At 43.0% G+C, this 22500-nt stretch overlaps 1 protein-coding gene across 12 annotated transcripts in view; it reads left to right on the forward strand.

Annotated features, from left to right (window-relative positions):
* Window positions 1-22500, forward strand: part of LOC108274785 (A kinase (PRKA) anchor protein 9) — a 90992-nt gene that overhangs the window by 4878 nt on the left and 63614 nt on the right. For 11 of the 12 annotated variants that reach the window (XR_008397896.1, XM_053686023.1, XM_053686026.1 and 8 more), the window contains exons 2-14: window positions 1295-1495; window positions 6271-6315; window positions 7780-7821; window positions 9537-9671; window positions 11102-11257; window positions 11645-12040; window positions 13838-16690; window positions 18238-18312; window positions 18441-18567; window positions 19368-19420; window positions 19837-19939; window positions 20050-20135; window positions 20227-20287. Coding sequence is in view for 11 of the 12 variants with exons in the window: in XM_053686023.1 (XP_053541998.1) it covers window positions 1295-1495; window positions 6271-6315; window positions 7780-7821; window positions 9537-9671; window positions 11102-11257; window positions 11645-12040; window positions 13838-16690; window positions 18238-18312; window positions 18441-18567; window positions 19368-19420; window positions 19837-19939; window positions 20050-20135; window positions 20227-20287 (4333 nt within the window). In the remaining variant the exon portion in view is untranslated. The remainder of the gene's footprint in view (window positions 1-1294; window positions 1496-6270; window positions 6316-7779; window positions 7822-9536; window positions 9672-11101; window positions 11258-11644; window positions 12041-13837; window positions 16691-18237; window positions 18313-18440; window positions 18568-19367; window positions 19421-19836; window positions 19940-20049; window positions 20136-20226; window positions 20288-22500) is intronic. The other variant, XM_053686028.1, reaches the window with a different exon arrangement.

A 22500-nucleotide genomic window follows, 5' to 3' on the forward strand; every position in this document is an offset into this window, starting at 1 on the left:
AATTGTGGAAGTAATGGCGTGTTGTTTACATTACTCTAATGTAATTGTGTGTGTGTGTGTGTGTGTGTGTGTGCATGCAGGTACTCCACTGAATAATGTTCCATTGTGTGGGCAGGGCTTGACTGACTGGTCTCAGTCATTAATATTAGTATTAAGATTGAGATTGTGACCGTGTCTGAGACGTACCCTGTTATGAGGACACAAGGTGCATTTGATCTGAATTGAACTTGGAGGTGTAGGGCATGCTACTACTGCTTGAACCCCTAAAAAAACCCTAACCCTAAGTGTTCAATTTCTGATTCCATGCCCTTTTTCTTATGAACAAAACGATTAGGAGTTTTAATATGTGAAATAGTTACACCTACACCATTTATAAACAAAGTGCATTGTATGAAAGTGACAAGCGAGGAAACTGATCTTACGCCATGGTGGTGCTGTTCTAGAGTGAGGAAATTGATCTTACGCCATGGTGGTGCTGTTCTAGAGTGAGGAAACTGATCTTACGCCATGGTGGTGCTGTTCTAGAGCGAGGAAACTGATCTTACGCCATGGTGGTGCTGTTCTAGAGCGAGGACACCTCTTGCACCACAGTAATTGAGAGCACACAGTGAGGCAGGTTGTGATGGATGTTAATGTTCAGTCAGTGCTTCCTCACAGCTCTGTACGCTATAAAGAACCCTACATTATTTATTTCTGATCAGGGATCAGTACACTGCCTTAGATCCATCTGTGATACCATATTGCTGGAGAGGATGCTTTTCACAACATGCCCGTGTGCCGTTTTAATCCAGTTAGTGTGTGTGTGTGTGTGTGTGTGTGTGTGTGTGTGTGTGTTAGCGAGATTAATGAAGCATTTCGCTGCCAGCATGGACAACCTGCGTCTGAACTTTACCAAGCTCTACCACACCACCGTAGGTTTTTAAGACCTTAAAGACTATATTTTAACTATATTATAGAGGAGTATTTGACAGGTTCAGATTACTGAGGATTTATTCTTTCTGTGACTTTTCATTTTTATTTTTGAAACCAGTTTCATCGTAATGTTTTCAGTTTTCTAATTTGTGTTCACGTGTTGTTTGAAGTTTGTGTTGGTGCTTTTGTTGATGCTGGCTTGAGGATTTGGGGGAATTTTCTCTTTCAGTACCAGTATTTATTTGATATTTCCATTCTTTTTTTGTCATCAGTTTATTTTCATTCATTCATTCATTCTTTCTTACAGACTGCCTGTGAAGGCTTGCTTGGACCCCAGTGATCTCTCCTGGTGTGGGTATTTATTATTCTGTTTGTGTTGCAGCTGGCAGAGTACAGACAGAGGAGGTCTCAGAGTGATGGACAGAAGAAGAAGAAGAAGAAAACGAATAAAGGATCAGAACAGCAAGAAGGAGAACAAGAAGTCAGTGGAGAGAGAAAGGAATTACCAGCTACAGAGCTTTCGTTTTCCAGAACTCTCCGGAGTGGAGAAACTGTTAAACATGACCAAACATACTCAATAGAGGTGAGAACACACACGCACACAATGTGTCTGTAACCAATGGTTGTTTTATGGAGTATTGTTGGGATGCTGGGTAGGAATTTTGGGAAGATTGTGAGCATTGGGACGGCAGTTAGGAAACTTTGCAGTGCTGAATTTCGTGTGGGTTTTGATGCTAGTTTTTAGGAAACTATAGGTTACTGTTTTGGGAACTTTAAGATATTGAAGATGCTGATTTAGGGAACTTGGGGGTACTGGTCTGGGAGGTTAGAGACATTAACTCTGGTTTGGGGACACTGGTTTGTGGATCTAGTTGATGCTGGGAACCTTGGGGAGCTGGTTTATTGGAACATCGGGGAGCTGAATTGGGGAAAACTGGGGGCGCTGGTTTGGGGAAAACTGGGGGAGATGGATTTGGGGGAACCTGTGGGCACTGGTTTATGGGAGTCCGAGGGGACTGGTTTGGGAACCTGTGGGCACTGGGTTATGGGAGCCCGAGGGGACTGGTTTGGGGAACCTGTGGGCACTGGTTTATGGGAGCCCGAGGGGACTGGTTTGGGGAACCTGGGGGAACTGGTTTATGGGAGCCCGAGGGGACTGGTTTGGGGAACCTGTGGGCACTGGTTTATGGGAACCTGAGGGGGCTGGTTTGGGGAACCTGTGGGCACTGGTTTATGGGAACCCGAGGGGACTGGTTTGGGGAACCTGGGGGAACTGGTTTATGGGAACCCGAGGGGACTGGTTTGGGGAACCTGGGGGAACTGGTTTATGGGAAACTGTGGGCGCTGGTTTATGGGAACCCGAGGGGACTGGTTTGGGGAACCTGTGGGCGCTGGTTTATGGGAACCCGAGGGGGCTGGTTTGGGGAACCTGGGGGAACTGGTTTATGGGAACCCGAGGGGACTGGTTTGGGAAACCTGGGGGAACTGGTTTATGGGAAACTGTGGGCGCTGGTTTATGGGAACCCGAGGGGACTGGTTTGGGGAACCTGTGGGCGCTGGATTATGGGAACCCGAGGGGGCTGGTTTGGGGATTTAGTATAACTTGTTAGGGAATATTTTGATGAAAGAGACTGTTAGGATCTTGTTAGAGAGCATTTGGATAAAGAACATTACTTAGACCTCGGAACACAGTAGTGATGATGAGACATGTCTGAGAACTTTGACTCATTAGAGCGTCTCAGTTTAATGATATTCCGTAATTAGAGCAGGAACAGTAGCGTGTGTGGTGTAACTCAGTTTCCTCAAGACTGTGTAATAGGACGGAGATATCACACCATGATTCTTGGCGATCTCTGGAAGCTCCTGTTTCCTTACACACATTTAACAGTCTGTGATGAAGACAGGGCCATGAAATACCATGCCATTTATATTTCTTAATAATTACATTTGATCTTCTCAAAGAAATTCACGCCTTAATGGCAAAATATGTTTATGTATGTATAAGATATGTTTATTGTGTGTTGTACTGGGGTTATAACAAAAAGGGCGAAACTTTCCATACACTTCAGAGGGTTAATGCAGGCATGTAGGTTAGGGTAATCTTTCACAGGATAGTTTAATCATAGAACCTGTTTGTGCAGTACTTTTATTATCCATTATTTCAGGCTTATTAAATGACCTGAGGTTCATTTTATTGTGAAGTACAATAGATAAATAGTGTAAATCACCTTCAGGGTCCATTTCAGTTCAGGATGTTATGTAATAATCACTGGTTTATGTTTCACTGTAATGTGTTTTATTAAAGACAGATAAAATCACACTGTGTGCCAGTGCATTCATATTAAATTCATATTTAGCTTAGAGATTTCCTTGGTGAAGCTTACTGGTTTTTTGTGTGCGTGTACGTGTGTATATGTGTGTGTGTGTGTGTGTGTGTGTGTGTGTGGGGGGGGGGGGTGGTTTAGGGATGTCATGAGAACCGATACTTCAGTACCAAGTCGGTACCAACATTCTTAAAATGTGACGGTACTTGTTTTTCTGCACTAGCATTGGTACCGTTGGTAATGAAGGTATCGTGGTTGCAATTCTTCCGGAACTGAAGGGGGCAGCAAATACGCGCAAGTGTTTTAGTCAGTCCACAAGTGGTGAAGAAGAGGAATGCTTACAAGTACACAGGAAAACTACAGAAAATTAGCTTTGCTTAACAAGTTTAGCTCCGCCCCGACTCGTTGAGAGGAAAGCTCGTATCGGTTTCTGGTGTGTAACTGATGCTATCATAAATTTCAAAGCGAGGAAACACCTGGAATTTGGCGAAGCTCCTGAAACACAGGCTCTATATTATATTTGTTTGAGGCAGCTGCATTGTGGCGTGAAACCAGCTAACGTTACGCTCCATGTAATGTTAGCGATAGCCAGTTATTTGTTAACTACGCTAACGCATTGCAGTGTGATGAACTACCTCCTAATGTTCCTCCATCATCTCCATTCAGCCCGGGTCCTGTCAGATACACGTAGTAGTGTCACTCATAATTATTCACATGTTCATGCTTCTAATAAATCTTTTCATCCTGACACCAAATCAGTGAATGTAAACTAATGCTGTGTGCGCGCGTGTGTGTGCGTGTGTTTAGGAGTGCACTTTAGCACTTGTCATAATATTGTCAGACAGTGTTTGATAACTAAAATATCCCCCCCTCTCTCTCTCTCTGCCAGTGTCAGCCAGAATAGAATGTCCTCCAGGAGTTTTTAATTTTATTTTTACATTTCTTTTCTTTATTTTTAAACCACACCGTGGTGTCGACTTTGGTATGGAGTATCGTGTACTTTTGGTGGTATCGGTACCGACTACTAGATTTTTGGTATCGTGACATCCCGTGTGTGTGTGTGTGTGTGTGTGTGTGTGTGTGTGTGTGTGTGTGTGTGTGTGTGAGTAAGAGATGCTACTCTTCAGTCACAGCAGCAAATCTATGAACAAAGCCTGAAAATACTAATGACCCTGTTGCCATGGGCAACACAGCATGATGAATACTGGAGTTGGGAAATCCTCATTTAACCTTCTGATTATAAATGACTAATAATATAGATTATAGATGAAGGAACACTCAGAGTTGTTATTATAAACTATTCTAATAAAGTACTCTAGTAAATAAACTCTAATGTCTAATAATGCTGTATAAGTAAACTATCACTTAATTACCTATTATTATTATTATTATTATTATTATTATTAGTGTGAATTACTGTCTTCATAATTCCCAACCTTTTATCACTGTTTATAATATTATCATATTCATTAATACTGCATTAATTAATGGTAGCGTTCTACACTAAATGTAGTGCACTAAATGTCCACTAGGCCTGAGAGGCCTTTTTTAATCATTCATGTTGTTTTTAGCGGTGTAAGCTAACATTAGCTCGCTAATTTGCACTACTGCTGATAACCTGTAGGATTTCAGTCAGATAATGTGTATTAACAAATAACATGGACCTGCTTATGAATATTAATGACCAGGGGCGGTCTCAGACAGTTGAAGAGATAAGTCACTTATCACTGTTAGTTAAACTGTTTGTTTTCAGTGTGTGAGTGCATAAAGCACCGTGAATACAACACACACACACACACACACACACACACACACACACACACACACACACACACACACACACACACAGTAAACCACTGTGTATGTGTTTGTAGATGAGCTCAGTAACAAGTCAAACAAAAGCAGCAAATTAAACCAATACCAAGAGATAATCTGTTAAATTATGTGTGTTGGGGGGGCATTAAAAGCTAGTCGTAGGTGGATGTTACACACACACACACACACACACACACACACATACACACACACACTTGGCCCTGAAACTCTTCAGCTCTGAAAGGTGTTTGCTTTTTTAAATGACTGCAGAATTACCGGTTGCCCTGGAAACAGACTGCTTGGGCTGTGCGGCCTGTGTGTGTGTGTGTGTGTGTGTGTGTGTGTGTGTGTGTGTGTGTGTGTGTGTGTGTGTGGGGGCAGGGTGGAGGTTCACATGGCCTTAAACTGTAGCTCAGCTTTCTCTGTAGATCTGAACATCGTGTATCAACGTGACTGTGCAAAAATAAATAAATAAATAATCAAACCTTTTATCTCTCGTCCCTGCCCCTGATCTCTGCCTCATAATGCTGTCCATTCTCTAAACCAGGACAGCTCAGCCTCACAATTAAATACTGAGTAGCTGTATAACTTCATCCTGACGCTGTTGCTGTAGAAACAACTGTAATGACAAACGTGTATACACACACACACACACACACACACACACACGCACGGAGCACAGCACTGAGCCTGTCAAAACAAAAGTAAACTGTTCCTCACACCTTAAAGCTGAATACACACTGTGTAGTATGTATATGTGTTTGTGTGTATGTTTGTGTGTATGTTTGTGTGTGTGTGTGTGTATATATATATATATATATATATATGACAGATAGATGTGGCAGTTGGACAGTTAGATAGACAGACAGAAAGATGGACGGTTATAGAGACACGCAGGCCAGTACAGACCGATGGATAGTTAGACTGACAGGTGGACAGACGGACGGTAATTGGAGGGACTGACAGACAGGCAGGCAGACAGACAGGTGGAAGGATAGACAGTTAAATAGATAGACGGACAGTTAGATAGACAGACTAGAGATATGAACATACAGATAGCTGTATGGACAGACATTCATAGGCAGTTAGACAGACAGAGTTAGACAGATTGTAAGACAGACAGGAGTCAGACTGGAGTCAGTGTGTAAGACCGCTGGAGGAGGAGGAGCAGGAGGTGGAATGATTTAAAATGTAATATGTTTTCTCTGATCTGTTTCAGCCTGAGAGTGAAATCTCCACCACGGCAGAAGATTATTCCTCTGAGGTATGTGCACTTCACACACTCTGCAACACACTGAACACCATTATACCCCAAGCACATGCCCTGCACACATGCATACCACACTGGAACATTTCTAGAACTCACACTGGGGTTTTTGGTCTGTGACTTATATTATATTTCAGCGGCATTAGAAGCAGTGCCATTATGTAACATTAGCATGCTGTACTAGTCCTGAAGATCCAAAATTTAGACATTCAGGATTAGGCCTTCAGGAGTATAGTGTCAGGATTAGGTATTCAGGATAAATTGGTTGGGATTAGGCCTTCAGAATTAAGTTTTCAGGATTAGGCCTTCAGAATTAATGAGTCAGGATTAGGTCTGCAGTATTAGGTTCTCAGGATTAGGCCTTCAGGAATATAGTGTCAGGATTAGGTTCTCAGGATTAGGCCTTCAGGAATATAGTGTCAGGATTAGGCCTTCAGGAATATAGTGTCAGGATTAGGTTCTCAGGATTAGGCCTTCAGGAATATAGTGTCAGGATTAGGCCTTCAGGATTAGGTTCTCAGGATTAGGCCTTCAGAATTAATGGGTCAGGATTAGGTCTATTAGACCACACAATTCAACATGTATTTAAGATTATGCTAGACGGTTCAAGAGCAGGCCTACTGGTATAGCCTTTCAAGATTAAAGTTAAGATTGTACTACTCTACACATGATTAGACCTTTAAACCTTTACTATTAGACCACAAGATCCAAAACAATTAATTCTCAGGCTCAGAGATTATACCTTTAAGGTTTTAAGATCATACCTTCAAGATGATACCTGGGCCTAGTTGTTCAGAAGTAATCTGATCGGATTTCGGCTGTCGGATTGGATCTAATCTTGAAAATGGGTTGTTCAAAAGAAGAAAAGTTTCTGAAATCAGATTAGATCATGCAATCCAATCTTGATTTTGATCTGGATCAAACCTTCAGTATGTGTTGTTCAAAACGTTTTAGTAGGATTTGAAACCTGTGATATAAAAAAATCAGGATTATCCTGATCCCAGCAGAAGCGTGGATTCAGGGAGGATTTCAGTGCAATGGTTAAACAAATCAAGTGTGAAATATTAATGAATGTATACTCTACATGATATCAATGTTGTATTATTTGACCAGTTTTAAAGTTTTATTGCATTTTGTTCCTGAAATCCTCCCTGAATCCACGCTTCTGCTGGGATCAGGATAATCCTGATTTTTTTTATATCACAGGTTTCAAATCCTACTAAAACGTTTTGAACAACACATACTGAAGGTTTGATCCAGATCAAAATCAAGATTGGATTACATGATCTAATCTGATTTCAGAAACTTTTTTTTTCCTGTTGAACAACCCACTTTCAAGATTAGATCCAATCCGATAACTGAAATCCGATCAGATTACTTCTGAACAACTGGGTCCTGGATTTACTTCTTACAAGACTCTATTGAATGACACTACAGTGTTGGTTCGTTGTGAATTGACAGGTGAATGGTCATGAGATGGGCGAGAAATCGCTGGACGTTGGGGTATGGTAATTCGCCGGATGAGCTTGTACTTGTTCGTTGCTAATCTATCAGTCTTTTACCTTCTCTTTTACATGGTGCTTGGTTCCTCACTGTTTGTGGCCATGATTTCCTCTAACTCACTAACCTGCTTGCTTTTTTTTAATCCTCAAAGCAGAGGAGCTTGTCTGCTTGTGAATGTTTTGATTTGGGGTGTAACGATGAATCGGTGCGGTGATACTCTACCATAACGAAGTGTGAAGCAGTCATGCCATTTCCATTACACTAAGCTGGCATGGATGATGATAATGAGGAGGGGGGGGGGTTGTTTCCAGATTTAAAAGCTATTGCAGTTTAATGACATTTAACTTTAGGCAACACCCTACTGGTACAGATTTTGGCTCTGTCAATCATTTCTCAGATTTGTGGATAAATTGCATCTGTAATATGTCTTCTTTTAAACTATAAGTAGTAAAAAATGTCAAAATTCAATTTTTTATTTTTCTGTTTTTCTTTTTGTCCACTCATAACCACTACATTATCTGAAACATAGCACTTTTGAAGAAGGCTTCAAACTCCGCCCACTTCACAGTCACGTCATGGGATAAATTCCTGAACAGCTCATTTTCTAATGTATATACTTCAGTTTATCTGTATAGTATTTACATACGTATTCATGTTTTTAAACGTTCCAATACAAAAATACTTGTAAGAATATCAGCATTCCCTTGGGGAGTATTGACGGTTAGACTACTCACCTGTAGAGTCTCAGCTTAAAAACCGGAAAAAGATTTTAAAGATCAGCGACTAGTCTCTCACCATCGATAAGATAAACTACGATTGGCTTAGAGTAATCTTCTTAACACAGATCTTTAACCGGTAAATGCAGTAATCAACCCGTGTACTGCTCCTGTTGTGGTATACAGCATTTAATGTTGTTGTCTCTGTAACGATGGGAAGCTGTCAGTACTGTCACGTCCTAGGAACTGTGTTTTCTGTTAAATAACAATGACAATTAAATACTGTGTATGAATCATACCGTTACACCCCTAGTTTGAATCAGAGGCCATGAGCTGCAGATCTCTGGTGCACATTAACTTGGCCTTCACTGCAGAGAGTGGCGGGAAGGGGGCTGCTTGGCTCTTTTGTGTGCTGTATGTATTACCTTGGAAACTTCAATTGTTCAGAGAGAGAGAGAAAGAGAGAGAGAGAATGAAAAGCTTTTAAGCTGCCAAAGGTAAAACCTTTCGACTCAGACAGACCGACAGAGACGTAGGAAGAGAGACAGAGAAGATAAATCAGTAAGATGAACAGAAAAAGGAAGAGCATTGATAAAAAGGTGCTTTCACATGTTTATTCTGTTTTAATCAGTCCCTAGTGTGTTGTCTTTTGTGTAGTACTTTAGTCAGGTGAGAATCACATACACGGCAAGCACACTCGGGTCCGAGTGCATCTGATCTGAGCCACAGGACAGAGCAGTAGGTTTGTTCTGGAGATTTGGATTGACAAAACTCAAAATGAGAAAATAAAACATTTTAAAACCTCATTACGTGTATAATTATCTAGTCATTTATTGAGCATTTGCTTCATGTTCTCCATGCTCAGGTGAACTTTGTTTCTGTTCTGATTTGTATAAATAAGAGGTGTGAAAGCACTCTAATAAGCAGTCAAGAAAGAAAGAGATTATATGGGAAAGAGGTACATAACTTCTAACTAATATTCTTCTTCGGTCTGTTCAGGAGGAGGAGCTCTATGCTCCTAGCAGACTGCAGGAGATGGAGGACGAACTCGCCGCCAAAAACATGGCGGTGGAGGAACTGAGCCGAGAGCTAGAAGAAATCAGAGCTACGTTTGGAGCTGAAGGAGTACAACAGGTATCGGTCCACAGTCCTGTTTAATTTAGCCAGTAAACATGGATCTGGAGAAATGAGACCTGTATTAAGTGATCCCTGTTCTGTGACGAGCTGACGTAGTATAGGTCTATACTGATGTACTGAACACTGTTTAGTACAGTACTTACATATTTAGTACAGTAGTTATGTATCTAGTACAGTTATATATTTAGTACAGTAGTTATGTATCTAATAGTTATATATTTAGTGCAGTTATATATTTAGTACAGTAGTTATGTATCTAGTACAGTTATATATTTAGTACAGTAGTTATGTATCTAGTAGTTATATATTTAGTGCAGTTATATATTTAGTACAGTAGTTATGTATCTAGTACAGTTATATATTTAGTACAGTAGTTATGTATCTAGTAGTTATATATTTAGTACAGTTATATATTTAGTACAGTAGTTATGTATCTAGTAGTTATATATTTAGTACAGTTATATATTTAGTACAGTAGTTATGTATCTAGTAGTTATATATTTAGTACAGTTATATATTTAGTACAGTAGTTATGTATCTAGTACAGTTATATATTTAGTACAGTAGTTATGTATCTAGTAGTTATATATTTAGTACAGTTATATATTTAGTACAGTAGTTATGTATCTAGTAGTTATATATTTAGTACAGTAGTTATGTATCTAGTAGTTATATATTTAGTACAGTAGTTATGTATCTAGTAGTTATATATTTAGTACAGTTATATATTTAGTACAGTAGTTATGTATCTAGTACAGTTATATATTTAGTACAGTAGTTATGTATCTAGTAGTTATATATTTAGTACAGTAGTTATGTATCTAGTAGTTATATATTTAGTACAGTTATATATTTAGTACAGTAGTTATGTATCTAGTACAGTTATATATTTAGTACAGTAGTTATGTATCTAGTACAGTTATATATTTAGTACAGTAGTTATGTATCTAGTGCAGTTATATATTTAGTACAGTAGTTATGTATCTAGTACAGTTATATATTTAGTACAGTAGTTTGCAGTTTGGCACATGGCCTTATGGTCTCAGAGAAATCACCTTAGTATAGTTTGTCTTAGTACGCCAGGCAGTGGTATCTCAGTGGTTAAGGACTACTGATTGGAAGGTTGTGAGTTCAAATCCCAGCACTGCCAAGCTGCCACCACCGGGCCTTTGAGCAAGGCCCTTAACCCTCAACTGCTGAGTTGAATAAATGAGAGAATGTAAGTCACTCTGGATGAGGAAGTCTGCCAAATGCTGTACATGTAAATCCACTGAGGTAATAAATTGTTATTGATGTAATGGAGATAATTCAAGCCTGTTAAATGGTTATCTTGATGTTCAGTTTTCACTGTATGTGTGTGTGTGTGTGTGTGTGTGTGTGTGTGTGTGTGTGTGTGTGTGTGTGCGTGTGTGTGTGTGTGGTTCTAGCTCCAGGACTTTGAGGCAGCACTGAAACAGAGAGACGGCATCATCACACAACTAACGGCGAACCTGCAGCAGGCTCGGGCTGAGAAGGACGAGGTGATGCGCGAGTTCCTTGACCTTACTGAAAAAAGCCAGAAACTACAGATCCAATTTCAACAGGTACCACAATTTACCTTACTGAAACACTGAGTACACCTATCAGAACCAGCAGGTACACCTAGTAGAAACAACAGGTACAGTTAACAGAAACAACAGCTACGCTTAGCAGAACCAGCAGGTACGCCTATCAGAACCAACAGGTACACTTATCCGAAACAATGGGTTCACCTAGCAGAACCAGCAGGTACCATATAAACTCACCTATCTGAGCACCAGCTACTACATGCTATACCATCACTTCCCAGTCCGAAAATAATATGAACTTCCTTTGGGTGTTTCACTTCCTCAGTGTGGTTCTCTGAACAAGTACATAAACATGTCAAACTTAATAATAATATCTTACCTGGAGCTCCGTTTCCCATTTCAACATGAGTGTGTTACTTGTAGTTGCAGGCAGGTGAGTCATTAAGGAGCTCCAGTATCAGCAGTGCTGCTGCAGATCTCCTGCAAGCCCGACAACAAGTCCTGCTTTATCAGCAACAGCTGGATGAGAGAGACACAATGGTCAAAAGTCTCCAGATGCAGCTGGAGAAGAGGGATGGAAAGCTCAGAGGTCTCCAGGAGCAGTTAGAGGACAGAGATGGAAATGTCAGTAGTCTCCAGATGCAGTTAGTGGATAGGGATGGAGAGATCAAAGGTCTCTGGCAGCAGACAGAGGAGATGGATGGAAAGGTCAAATGTCTTCATGAGCAGCTACAGGAGAGTGAGGCTAAGGTCAGCAGCCTACAGGAGCGGATGTTGCAGATGACACAGATCCAGCAGAGGATGTCCGAACTTGAGACGGTGGGTGGACTCTTCCATCAATCTCCATTCGAATTGGTCTTCAGTTTCATCTAATTCTGCTTGCATTCTGCTCGACATGACTTGATTACAGTGAGGGAAAAAAGTATTTGATCCCCTGCTGATTTTGTACGTTTGCCCACTGACAAAGAAATGATCAGTCTATAATTTTAATGGTAGATTTATTTGAACAGTGAGAGACAGAATAACAGCAAAAAAATCCAGAAAAACGCACGTCAAAAATGTTATAAATTGATTTGCATTTTAATGAGGGAAAAAAGTATTTGACCCCCTCTCAATCAGAAAGATTTCTGGCTCCCAGGTGACTTTTATACAGTTAACGAGCTGAGATTAGGAGCACACTCTTAAAGGGAGTTCTCCTAATCTCAGCTTGTTACCTGTATAAAAGACACCTGTCCACAGAAGCAATAAATCAATCAGATTCCAAACTCTCCACCATGGCCAAGACCAAAGAGCTCTCCAAGGATGTCAGGGACAAGACTGTAGACCTACACAAGTCTGGAATGGGCTACAAGACCATTGCCAAGCAGCTTGGTGAGAAGGGGACAACAGTTGGTGCGATTATTCACAAATGGAAGAAGCACAAAAGAACTGTCGATCTCCCTCGGCCTGGGGCTCCATGCAAGATCTCACCTCGTGGAGTTGCAGTGATCATGAGAACAGTGAGGAATCAGCCCAGAACTACACGGGAGGATCTTGTCAATGATCTCAAGGCAGCTGGGACAATAGTCACCAAGAAAACAATCGGTAACACACTACGCCGTGAAGGACTGAAATCCTGCAGCACGCGCAAGGTCCGCTGCTCAAGAAAGCACATATACATGCCCGTCTGAAGTTTGCCAATGAACATCTGAATGATTCAGAGGACAACTGGGTGAAAGTGTTGAGGTCAGATGAGACCAAAATGGAGCTCTTTGGCATCAACTCAACTCGCCGTGTTTGGAGGAGGAGGAATGCTGCCTATGACCCCTGGAACACCATCCCCACCGTCAAACATGGAGGTGGAAACATTATGCTTTGGGGGTGTTTTTCTGCTAAGGGGACAGGACAACTTCACCGCATCAAAGGGACGATGGACGGGGCAATGTACCCTCAAATCTTGGGTGAAAACCTTCTTCCCTCAGACAGGGCACTGAAAATGGGTCGTGGATGGATATTCCAGCATGACAATGACCCGAAACACACGGCCAAGGCAACAAAGGAGTGGCTCAAGAAGAAGCACATTAAGGTCCTGGAGTGGCCTAGCCAGTCTCCAGACCTTAATCCCATAGAAAATCTGTGGAGGGAGCCGAAGGTTCGAGTTGCCAAACGTCAGCCTCGAAACCTTAATGACTTGGAGAAGATCTGCAAAGAGGAGTGGGACAAAATCCCTCCTGAGATGTGTGCAAACCTGGTGGCCAACTACAAGAAACGTCTGACCTCTGTGATTGCCAACAAGGGTTTTTAAACCAAATACTAAGTCATGTTTTGCAGAGGGGTCAAATACTTATTTCCCTCATTAAAATGCAAATTAATTTATAAAATTTTTGACGTGACGTTTTTCTGGATTTTTTTGTTGTTATTCTGTCTCTCACTGTTAAAATAAATCTACCATTAAAATTATAGACTGATCATTTCTTTGTCAGTGGGCAAACGTACAAAATCAGCAGGGGATCAAATACTTTTTTTCCCTCACTGTACATTTTTCTGGTTTTACTGCAGGATACGATTTAGGAAGTTTTCTCCACATTCGATTGCAAACTGATCCATTTGTACTATCTTTTTCCTCTGTATTATCAGGTCTCAAGGAATACAGAAGAATCTTTTACCCAGAGATTTCAAGAGAAGGACTTGCGGATTGAAGAACAGGAAAGGCTAATACTAGAGCATCAACGATCATTATCCCAACTCCGAGACAATCTCCAAGAATCCGAGAAGCGTTTCATTAACATTAGCGAACAGCTGGAGGCAAAGGTCTGTGACCTACAGGGTTGTGAAGCAGAGCTTCAGGCTTCCAAGGAGAAGGAGCGACTTTCATCAGGTGAAATCTTGCAGCTGATGGGCACTGTGGAGGCCCTTCAAAAACGCTACCATCAGGGCAGCCAGTCAGAATGTGAGGTTCTCCAGAGGGCAGAACAAGATGCTACACGAAGGCTGGACCACTTGAGGGCAGAACTGGACGAGATGTATGGGCAACAGATTGTTCAGATGAAACAAGAGCTCCTTTCTCGGCACACGGAAGAGATGGCAAATACCCTCAATCAGCATTCCACAGAACTGAAAATGGTCTTGGACCAGCATCGCAATGACATTGAGAGATTAACATCTCAGTTGACTCAAAGCACAGGAGAAGTCAATGTCCTGAATGTCAGGGTGATTGAGCTCCAGCAACGGCTACAGGAGATGCAGGTCCTGCGAGAAAAAGCTGAACATGATCTCACACAAACATCTCAGGAAAATATATTACTGCAAAAACAGGTGCAGCAGCTCATGGAGAACCTGCGCTTAAAGGATCAGGAGAAGAGCCAATCAGAGGTGCATCTCCAACTTCATTCTACGATAACTGACCTTCAGGCTCAACTAGCATCTGTTCAGGAAACCTCAAGTGAGCTGGAGGCCAAGCATGAATCTGAGATTACTAACTACCGGATCAAGCTAGAGATGCTGGAAAGGGAGAAGGATGCAGTACTTGATCGTATGGCTGAGTCACAGGAAGCTGAGCTCGAGCGTCTCCGCACGCAGCTGCTATTCAGCCATGAGGAAGAACTTTCTAGGCTTCGTGAGGACCTTCAGCATGAGAGCCAGATGAATGTGGAGAACCTGCGGGATGAGTTCAACCAGCGACATGAGGAGACTGTCCAACAACTCCGCAATGGGTATGAGGAAAGGATGAGGGTGGCTGAGGATGAGAGGTCAGTTTTGGCAGCAGAAAGGACCTCACTATTGCAGGAGATTGCCACACTGAAAAATGACCTGAGCCAAGCACTGGAGAAATCTCGGGTGGAGGAGCTGGTCTCACAACTGAAGGAGCTGCAGGCAGAAATTCAGGAGCTCAGACAGAGACAAAGTGAAAAGGTTGAAACTGATGGAGTACTGTGCAAAAATGAACTGACAAGGGAGTGTGAGCAGAGTTGGGAGGAAATTAACACTGAAAATAAACATCTTAAAGAAAGAAATGTCTCCCTGACAGAAGAACTGAAGTCTCTTGAGGAGGATCACAAGATGCTGGTGAAGAAAATGGACACTCTGATTTCAGAGAACAGGCAAGTGAACGAGATGGCCGAAGAACTAAAAGCTGAAATTGAGAGGCAAAAAAGCACATTCTCATTTGCAGAAAAGAACTTTGAGGTGAACTACCAGGAGCTGAGAGCAGAGCTGGAAGAAAGACTCCGGGAACAGACGCTGCAGTATGAGACGAATCTCCAGGGCCTTGAAATGCAGCTTCAAAATCTAAAGTCTGAAACGGAGCATGGATCCATCCAGAGTTTGAAGGAGGAAGATGAAGAACCAGATGGAGGGGCATTAGTGGAAAAACACACAACAGAGCTGATGGAGAAGCTCCAAAGGGTAGAGCTGGAGAAGGCGGGGCTAGTGAAACAGGTGGAACAGAAGGAGACCGAGATAAAGAATATGAAACTGGAGAGTGCAAAGCTGGTGGACCAGATTAAAAGCAGGGAAGTGGAGCTTAGGCAAGTAGAGCAGGAGAAGACAGGGTTATTTGAACAGGTGGAAAAAAAGGAGGAAAAGGTCAAGATGGTGGAGCAAGAGAAGGCAGGGCTTGTTGAACAGTTGGAGCAGAAGGAGGTGGAGCTAAAGAGGTTGGAACTAGAGAGAGCAGGGTTGGAAGAACAGACTGAATTGAAAGATCTGGCGTTAAAGAGAGTGGAGCTTGAGAAAGTAGGGCTGGTGCAGCAAGTTGACCTGAAAGAGGCGGAGCTACAGCAGAAGGAGGCAGAGCTTGAAAGGATGAAGCTGGAGAATGCAGAACTGGTGCAGCAGGTGGACCAGAACGAGGTAGTACTGCAGCAAAAGGAGGCACAGCTCCAGGAGATCATGTTGGAGAAGGCAGAGCTGGTGCAACAGGTGAACCAGAAAGCAGTAGAGCTACAGCAAATGGAGGCGGAGCTTGAAAGGATGAAGATAGAGAAGGCAGAGCCGGTGGAGCTACAGCAAAAAGAGGTGCCGCTGCAGAGGATGAAGCTCGGGAAGGTGGAGCTCACAGACCAGGTTCAAGTAAAGAAGGCGGGTCTTAAGGTAGCCAGGAAGGCTAGACAAAAGGCCAGCAGGGTCAAAAGTTTAGAGGCAAAGCCTGACACTAAGAAACAGAGTCAGCTCAAGATTCAGTTATCTGAGGTGGAGCTTCAGGAAGAGGAGGCGTGTAAGACTGAGCAGCTTTTGGCTCCGCCCCTTTCCCAAGCTGCTGCGGAGGAGGAGAGCGTGAGAGAGACGGATGTCAGTGTTGTGCTTCGCAGTGATGGCGTGAAGCAGAAAACACACGGTCGTACCAAGATCGTCGCTGCTGCAGCGGCGCACTCTCACACACACACTCACACACACACACACACATACACACTCACACGCACTCAGCCTGCTACTGCTGCAGCGACGCACACAGACAGAGAGAACAAGCCGGAGAGCGAGTCGGAGAAACAGGTGAGTGAGTTTCACTCATCATTTAGCAGTAGATATACTGTGTGTGTGTGTGTGTGTGTGTGTGTGTGTGTGTGTAGCATTTCAATTAGCCTTTAGCTGCAGTTGTATTGCTGCATGCAACAGTTGAATCGTGTCAGTTGCATTGTGCCTTTTGTATTTTTTCTAGCTTTTTGTTTTTCCTTCTTTCTCTTTCTCTCTCTCTCTCTCTCTCTCTCTCTCTCTCTCTGTGCTTGTTTTTTTAAACTGCTTTTTTTCTCTGAGGTGTTGTAGTGTTTGTGTTCTTTATAGTGTATTAAAGGAGCTGGATCTGATCAGCAGTGTAGAGCAGAGTGAGAATTGAATATGTAAATGATGTAAAGATGAAGACAGTACGTTCAAAGAGAGAGCTCATTAATGTAGAGATCAAGAGACATTCAGAAAGAAAAGACTAGAATATATCTCTGTGGAGAGAGAGAGAGAGAGAGAGAGAGAGAGAGAGGGGACAGACAAGTGAAGAGGAGGGAGAACACAGAGCACACAAGAGGTGAGAGTCCATACAGATAAAAGAGTGGAGGAGGTTGAGTACATTATGGAGGAAAATAATGAACAAGAAGTGAAGGTGTATGAGAAAAAAAACTAACAGGAAAAATCTAGAATAATGCCGACCTCAGGGCTTGAAATGAATACACAGACACCTGCCGGATATTTACTTCTGCTTATTTACTAACACACTGCCAGTAAACTTGCTCATTTTAAGAAGTGACAGAATCCTACAAGGTGTGTCCCATATCGATGTATGTCAAAATAACAGGAGGAAACCTGCAGCGCACTCTAGAATAATGTGATCTGGAATTCTCTTTATAGTTTGTTTGGTATCTGTAATGCTGCTTGTGCACATGTTTCCGTGTCGGGAATCTAGAATAATAAATGTCATGCACAGGTTTGGAAGAATGATACGGGAATAAAATCTGAGTAGATATTTGTTGACTCCAGCCAGCTAATCCTAAAATATCTCTTCATAGTGACATCATTGTTGATGTATTTGCTTTGATAGGCTTATGACTGAACTAGTTAGTGGCCTCATCTCACTTCAAGACTGACGACTGGCTCGCCTCGGGGCTGACGACTGACTCGCCTCGGGGCTGACGACTGACTCGCCTCGGGGCTGACGACTGACTCGCCTCGTGGGCTGACGACTGACTCGCCTCGGGGCTGACGACTGACTCGCCTCGGGGCTGACGACTGACTCGCCTCGTGGGCTGACGACTGACTCGCCTCGTGGGCTGACGACTGACTCGCCTCGGCGCTGACGACTGACTCGCCTCGGGGCTGACGACTGACTCGCCTTAGGTCAGGAATCATCTCAGCCTTGTATCTGTTGACCATGGACTTGCCTCGGATGAATGTCTGACTCGCCTCAAGACCGATTACTAACTCGCTTTGTGATCCCTGACTCTCCTCAGGACTCGTCTCAGTTTCGTGGCAGGATGAATGATTGTGTGTGTGTGTGTGTGTGTGTGTGTGTGTGTGTGTGTGTGTGTGTGTGTGTGTGTGTGTGTGTGTGACAGGTGGAGAGCCAATATGGAGAGACAGACTTGGTCCCTGCACTGACACACACAGACAGCATGGAAGGTTTTGAACATGTGAGTGCTCATTCACAAACCTCAATAATTCACCACTCTCGTCTTTACTGAATGGTTTCATTCTCTCTCTCTTTCATTCTCTCTTTCTTTCATTCCCTCTCTCTGGCACTGTTTTGTCTGTCTTCCAGGAGGAATGTCGGCTGCAGATGGAGGCTCAGCGTATCAGCCTCTCTCAGATTCATGCTGCTCAGTTAGAGCTGCTTAAAGAGAGACTGCCTGAGTGGGAGGAGCCTGGGAGACCAGGTGGGGCTAAAGGTAATTGCACATGGGTCAAGGTGATGCAGAGGTTACAGGACTTTAAGGGGTTGAACCAACATGAATTGAAACCTACAACTGAGTGTGAGCACAGGGTTTGGTGAATTTAAAATAGATGGGGCTGAGGTGAAGATGCAGGTGAGTGTGGGCAGGGCTGAGGTGAAGATGCAGGTGAGTGTGGGCAGGGCTGAGGTGAAGATGCAGGTGAGTGTGGGCAGGGCTATGGTGAAGATGCAGGTGAGTGTGGGCAGGGCTGAGGTGAAGATGCAGGTGAGTGTGGGCAGGGCTATGGTGAAGATGCAGGTGAGTGTGGGCAGGGCTGAGGTGAAGATGCAGGTGAGTGTGGGCAGGGCTATGGTGAAGATGCAGGTGAGTGTGGGCAGGGCTGAGGTGAAGATGCAGGTGAGTGTGGGCAGGGCTATGGTGAAGATGCAGGTGAGTGTGGGCAGGGCTATGGTGAAGATGCAGGTGAGTGTGGGCAGGGCTGAGGTGAAGATGCAGGTGAGTGTGGGCAGGGCTGAGGTGAAGATGCAGGTGAGTGTGGGCAGGGCTGAGGTGAAGATGCAGGTGAGTGTTGAAAACCCAGGCATGTGTGTAGAGAGAGATCCATCATTAATACCACACTGGGTGAATTCCACACATCTAACACTTTTTGAACATTTAAATTGTCATGTTTACCACATGCACGAACACACACACACACACACACACACACACACACACACACACACACACACTTAGGGAGTGTATATGCTAAGTAATGTATCGTTAATTGACGTGTGTGTGTGTGTGTGTGTCAGCCGGCAGCCCCTCACTGACCTCCATCGCCCAGGACTGCACACACCTGCTCCAGGTATACAACAGTTTTTTTTAAAAATGCCTTGCTTAATCTATATCAACTAACATTAGCTAACCTGACAGGATTAAAACATATATTTACTAGTTTTAAAAATAAAGCTAGCTAGCTAACTTGCACAGACAGTATTTATGGTATGACTTTTGAGTAATATTTATTAATGTTCTTAAACATAGCCACTAATGCTAGCTAACATGATGAGTATTTATTTTTATACTACTGAGCTGGTTAATGTGAGGTAACAGCAAGAGGATTATTCATTTTCACTGCTAAAGCTAGCTGGCTAACATGCTTTAGCATTTCTGAGAGGACTTTTGATTTTTAATGCTAAAGCTAGATTCCTAGTTCTGTTTGTTAATGTGCTTTATCTCGTGTGTGTGTGTGTGTGTGTGTGTGTGTGTGTGTGTGTGTAGTTGATTTCTGTTTTATGTGGTGTTGAGGCTGTGGATGTGACAGATGAACAACTCCAGAATCTCAAACCTTCCACCATCAGAGAGATCATAGACACAACCCGAGGTGTGTGTGTGTGTGTGTGTGTGTGTGTGTGTTTTTGGTCACTACAAATCTCACTACTGCTGTGGATTTTTTAACTAATTGTGTGTGTGTGTGTGTGTGTGTGTGTGTAGATGTATACCAAAAGCTGCAGCAGTTGGATATGGATGTTTTATCTTCACACACTTGTCTTACAACACAGAGTGAAGATAGAAATGAGGTAAAGAACACACACACACACACACACACACAATGCCTTGTATAATGTAATACATCTGAAGTGTGTACTTTGTTTGTGTATGTGTGTGCAGATGGTGTTTGATGATCGCTCAGTCAGAACCGAAGATGATGTCCACACCTCCACACTCAGTGGTAACCATCTCCACACTGTTTCCTGCCTCACGTAGCCTTGGAGATGTTTGTTGTTCCTCTCTTACTTGTATTCAGATTTATGTCACATGATCTGTCTAATCCATCCAATCAGGTTACAGATTGAGACTAAAAACTTCTAACCAATCATGGTGATTTAGCTAGCTCGTATCCATAAAGTTTTAAAATAGTTCCTGTTTTAAGTTCCTGGAACTCGGGAAATAATATCTCTCCTGGTGTTTCCAGTGAGAACACATCGAGTGTTCATGAAAAGGTTCCTGATATTTTCTGAAGTTCCTGACATCCTATAAAAATTCCTGGGTTTCTGAAGAAGTTACTGGGTTTCTGAAGAAGTTACTGGGTTTCTGAAGAAGTTACTGGGTTTCTGAAGAGGTTACTGGGTTTCACTGGGTTTCTGAAGAAGTTACCGAGTTTCTGAAGAAGTTACTGGGTTTGTGAAGAGGTTACTGGGTTTGTGAAGAGGTTACTGGGTTTCTGAAGAAGTTACTGGGTTTCTGAAGAGGTTACTGGGTTTCACTGGGTTTCTGAAGAGGTTACTGGGTTTCACTGGGTTTCTGAAGAAGTTACTGGGTTTCTGAAGAAGTTACTGGGTTTCACTGGGTTTCTGAAGAAGTTACTGGGTTTCTCTGGGTTTCTGAAGAAGTTACTGGGTTTCTGAAGAGGTTACTGGGTTTCACTGGGTTTCTGAAGAGGTTACTGGGTTTCACTGGGTTTCTGAAGAGGTTACTGGGTTTCACTGGGTTTCTGAAGAAGTTACTGGGTTTCTGAAGAAGTTACTGGGTTTCTGAAGAAGTTACTGGGTTTCACTGGGTTTCTGAAGAGGTTACTGGGTTTCACTGGGTTTCTGAAGAGGTTACTGGGTTTCACTGGGTTTCTGAAGAGGTTACTGGGTTTCACTGGGTTTCTGAAGAAGTTACTGGGTTTCTGAAGAAGATACTGGGTTTCTGAAGAAGTTACTGGGTTTCACTGGGTTTCTGAAGAGGTTACTGGGTTTCACTGGGTTTCTGAAGAGGTTACTGGGTTTCACTGGGTTTCTGAAGAGGTTACTGGGTTTCACTGGGTTTCTGAAGAGGTTACTGGGTTTCACTGGGTTTCTGAAGAAGTTACTGGGTTTCTGAAGAAGTTACTGGGTTTCTGAAGAGGTTACTGGGTTTCACTGGGTTTCTGAAGAGGTTACTGGGTTTCACTGGGTTTCTGAAGAGGTTACTGGGTTTCTGAAGAAGGGACTGGGTTTCATTACTGGGTTTCTGAAGAGGTTACTGGGTTTCTGAAGAAGGCACTGGGTTTCATTACTGGGTTTCTGAAGAGGTTACTGGGTTTCACTGGGTTTCTGAAGAGGTTACTGGGTTTCACTGGGTTTCTGAAGAGGTTACTGGGTTTCTGAAGAAGGGACTGGGTTTCATTACTGGGTTTCTGAAGAGGTTACTGGGTTTCTGAAGAAGGCACTGGGTTTCATTACTGGGTTTCTGAAGAGGTTACTGGGTTTCACTGGGTTTCTGAAGAGGTTACTGGGTTTCACTGGGTTTCTGAAGAGGTTACTGGGTTTCTGAAGAAGGGACTGGGTTTCATTACTGGGTTTCTGAAGAGGTTACTGGGTTTCTGAAGAAGGTACTGGGTTTCATTACTGGGTTTCTGAAGAGGTTACTGGGTTTCACTGGGTTTCTGAAGAAGTTACTGGGTTTCTGAAGAGGTTACTGGGTTTCACTGGGTTTCTGAAGAGGTTACTGGGTTTCACTGGATTTCTGAAGAGGTTACTGGGTTTCTGAAGAAGGGACTGGGTTTCATTACTGGGTTTCTGAAGAGGTTACTGGGTTTCTGAAGAAGGCACTGGGTTTCATTACTGAGTTTCTGAAGAGGTTACTGGGTTTCACTGGGTTTCTGAAGAGGTTACTGGGTTTCACTGGGTTTCTGAAGAGGTTACTGGGTTTCACTGGGTTTCTGAAGAGGTTACTGGGTTTCTGAAGAAGGGACTGGGTTTCATTACTGGGTTTCTGAAGAGGTTACTGGGTTTCTGAAGAAGGTACTGGGTTTCATTACTGGGTTTCTGAAGAGGTTACTGGGTTTCACTGGGTTTCTGAAGAAGTTACTGGGTTTCTGAAGAGGTTACTGGGTTTCACTGGGTTTCTGAAGAAGTTACTGGGTTTCACTGGGTTTCTGAAGAAGTTACTGGGTTTCACTGGGTTTCTGAAGAAGTT

The sequence above is a fragment of the Ictalurus punctatus genome, chromosome 14, assembly GCF_001660625.3.
Source record: "Ictalurus punctatus breed USDA103 chromosome 14, Coco_2.0, whole genome shotgun sequence".
In the NCBI taxonomy this organism is placed as follows: domain Eukaryota; kingdom Metazoa; phylum Chordata; class Actinopteri; order Siluriformes; family Ictaluridae; genus Ictalurus; species Ictalurus punctatus.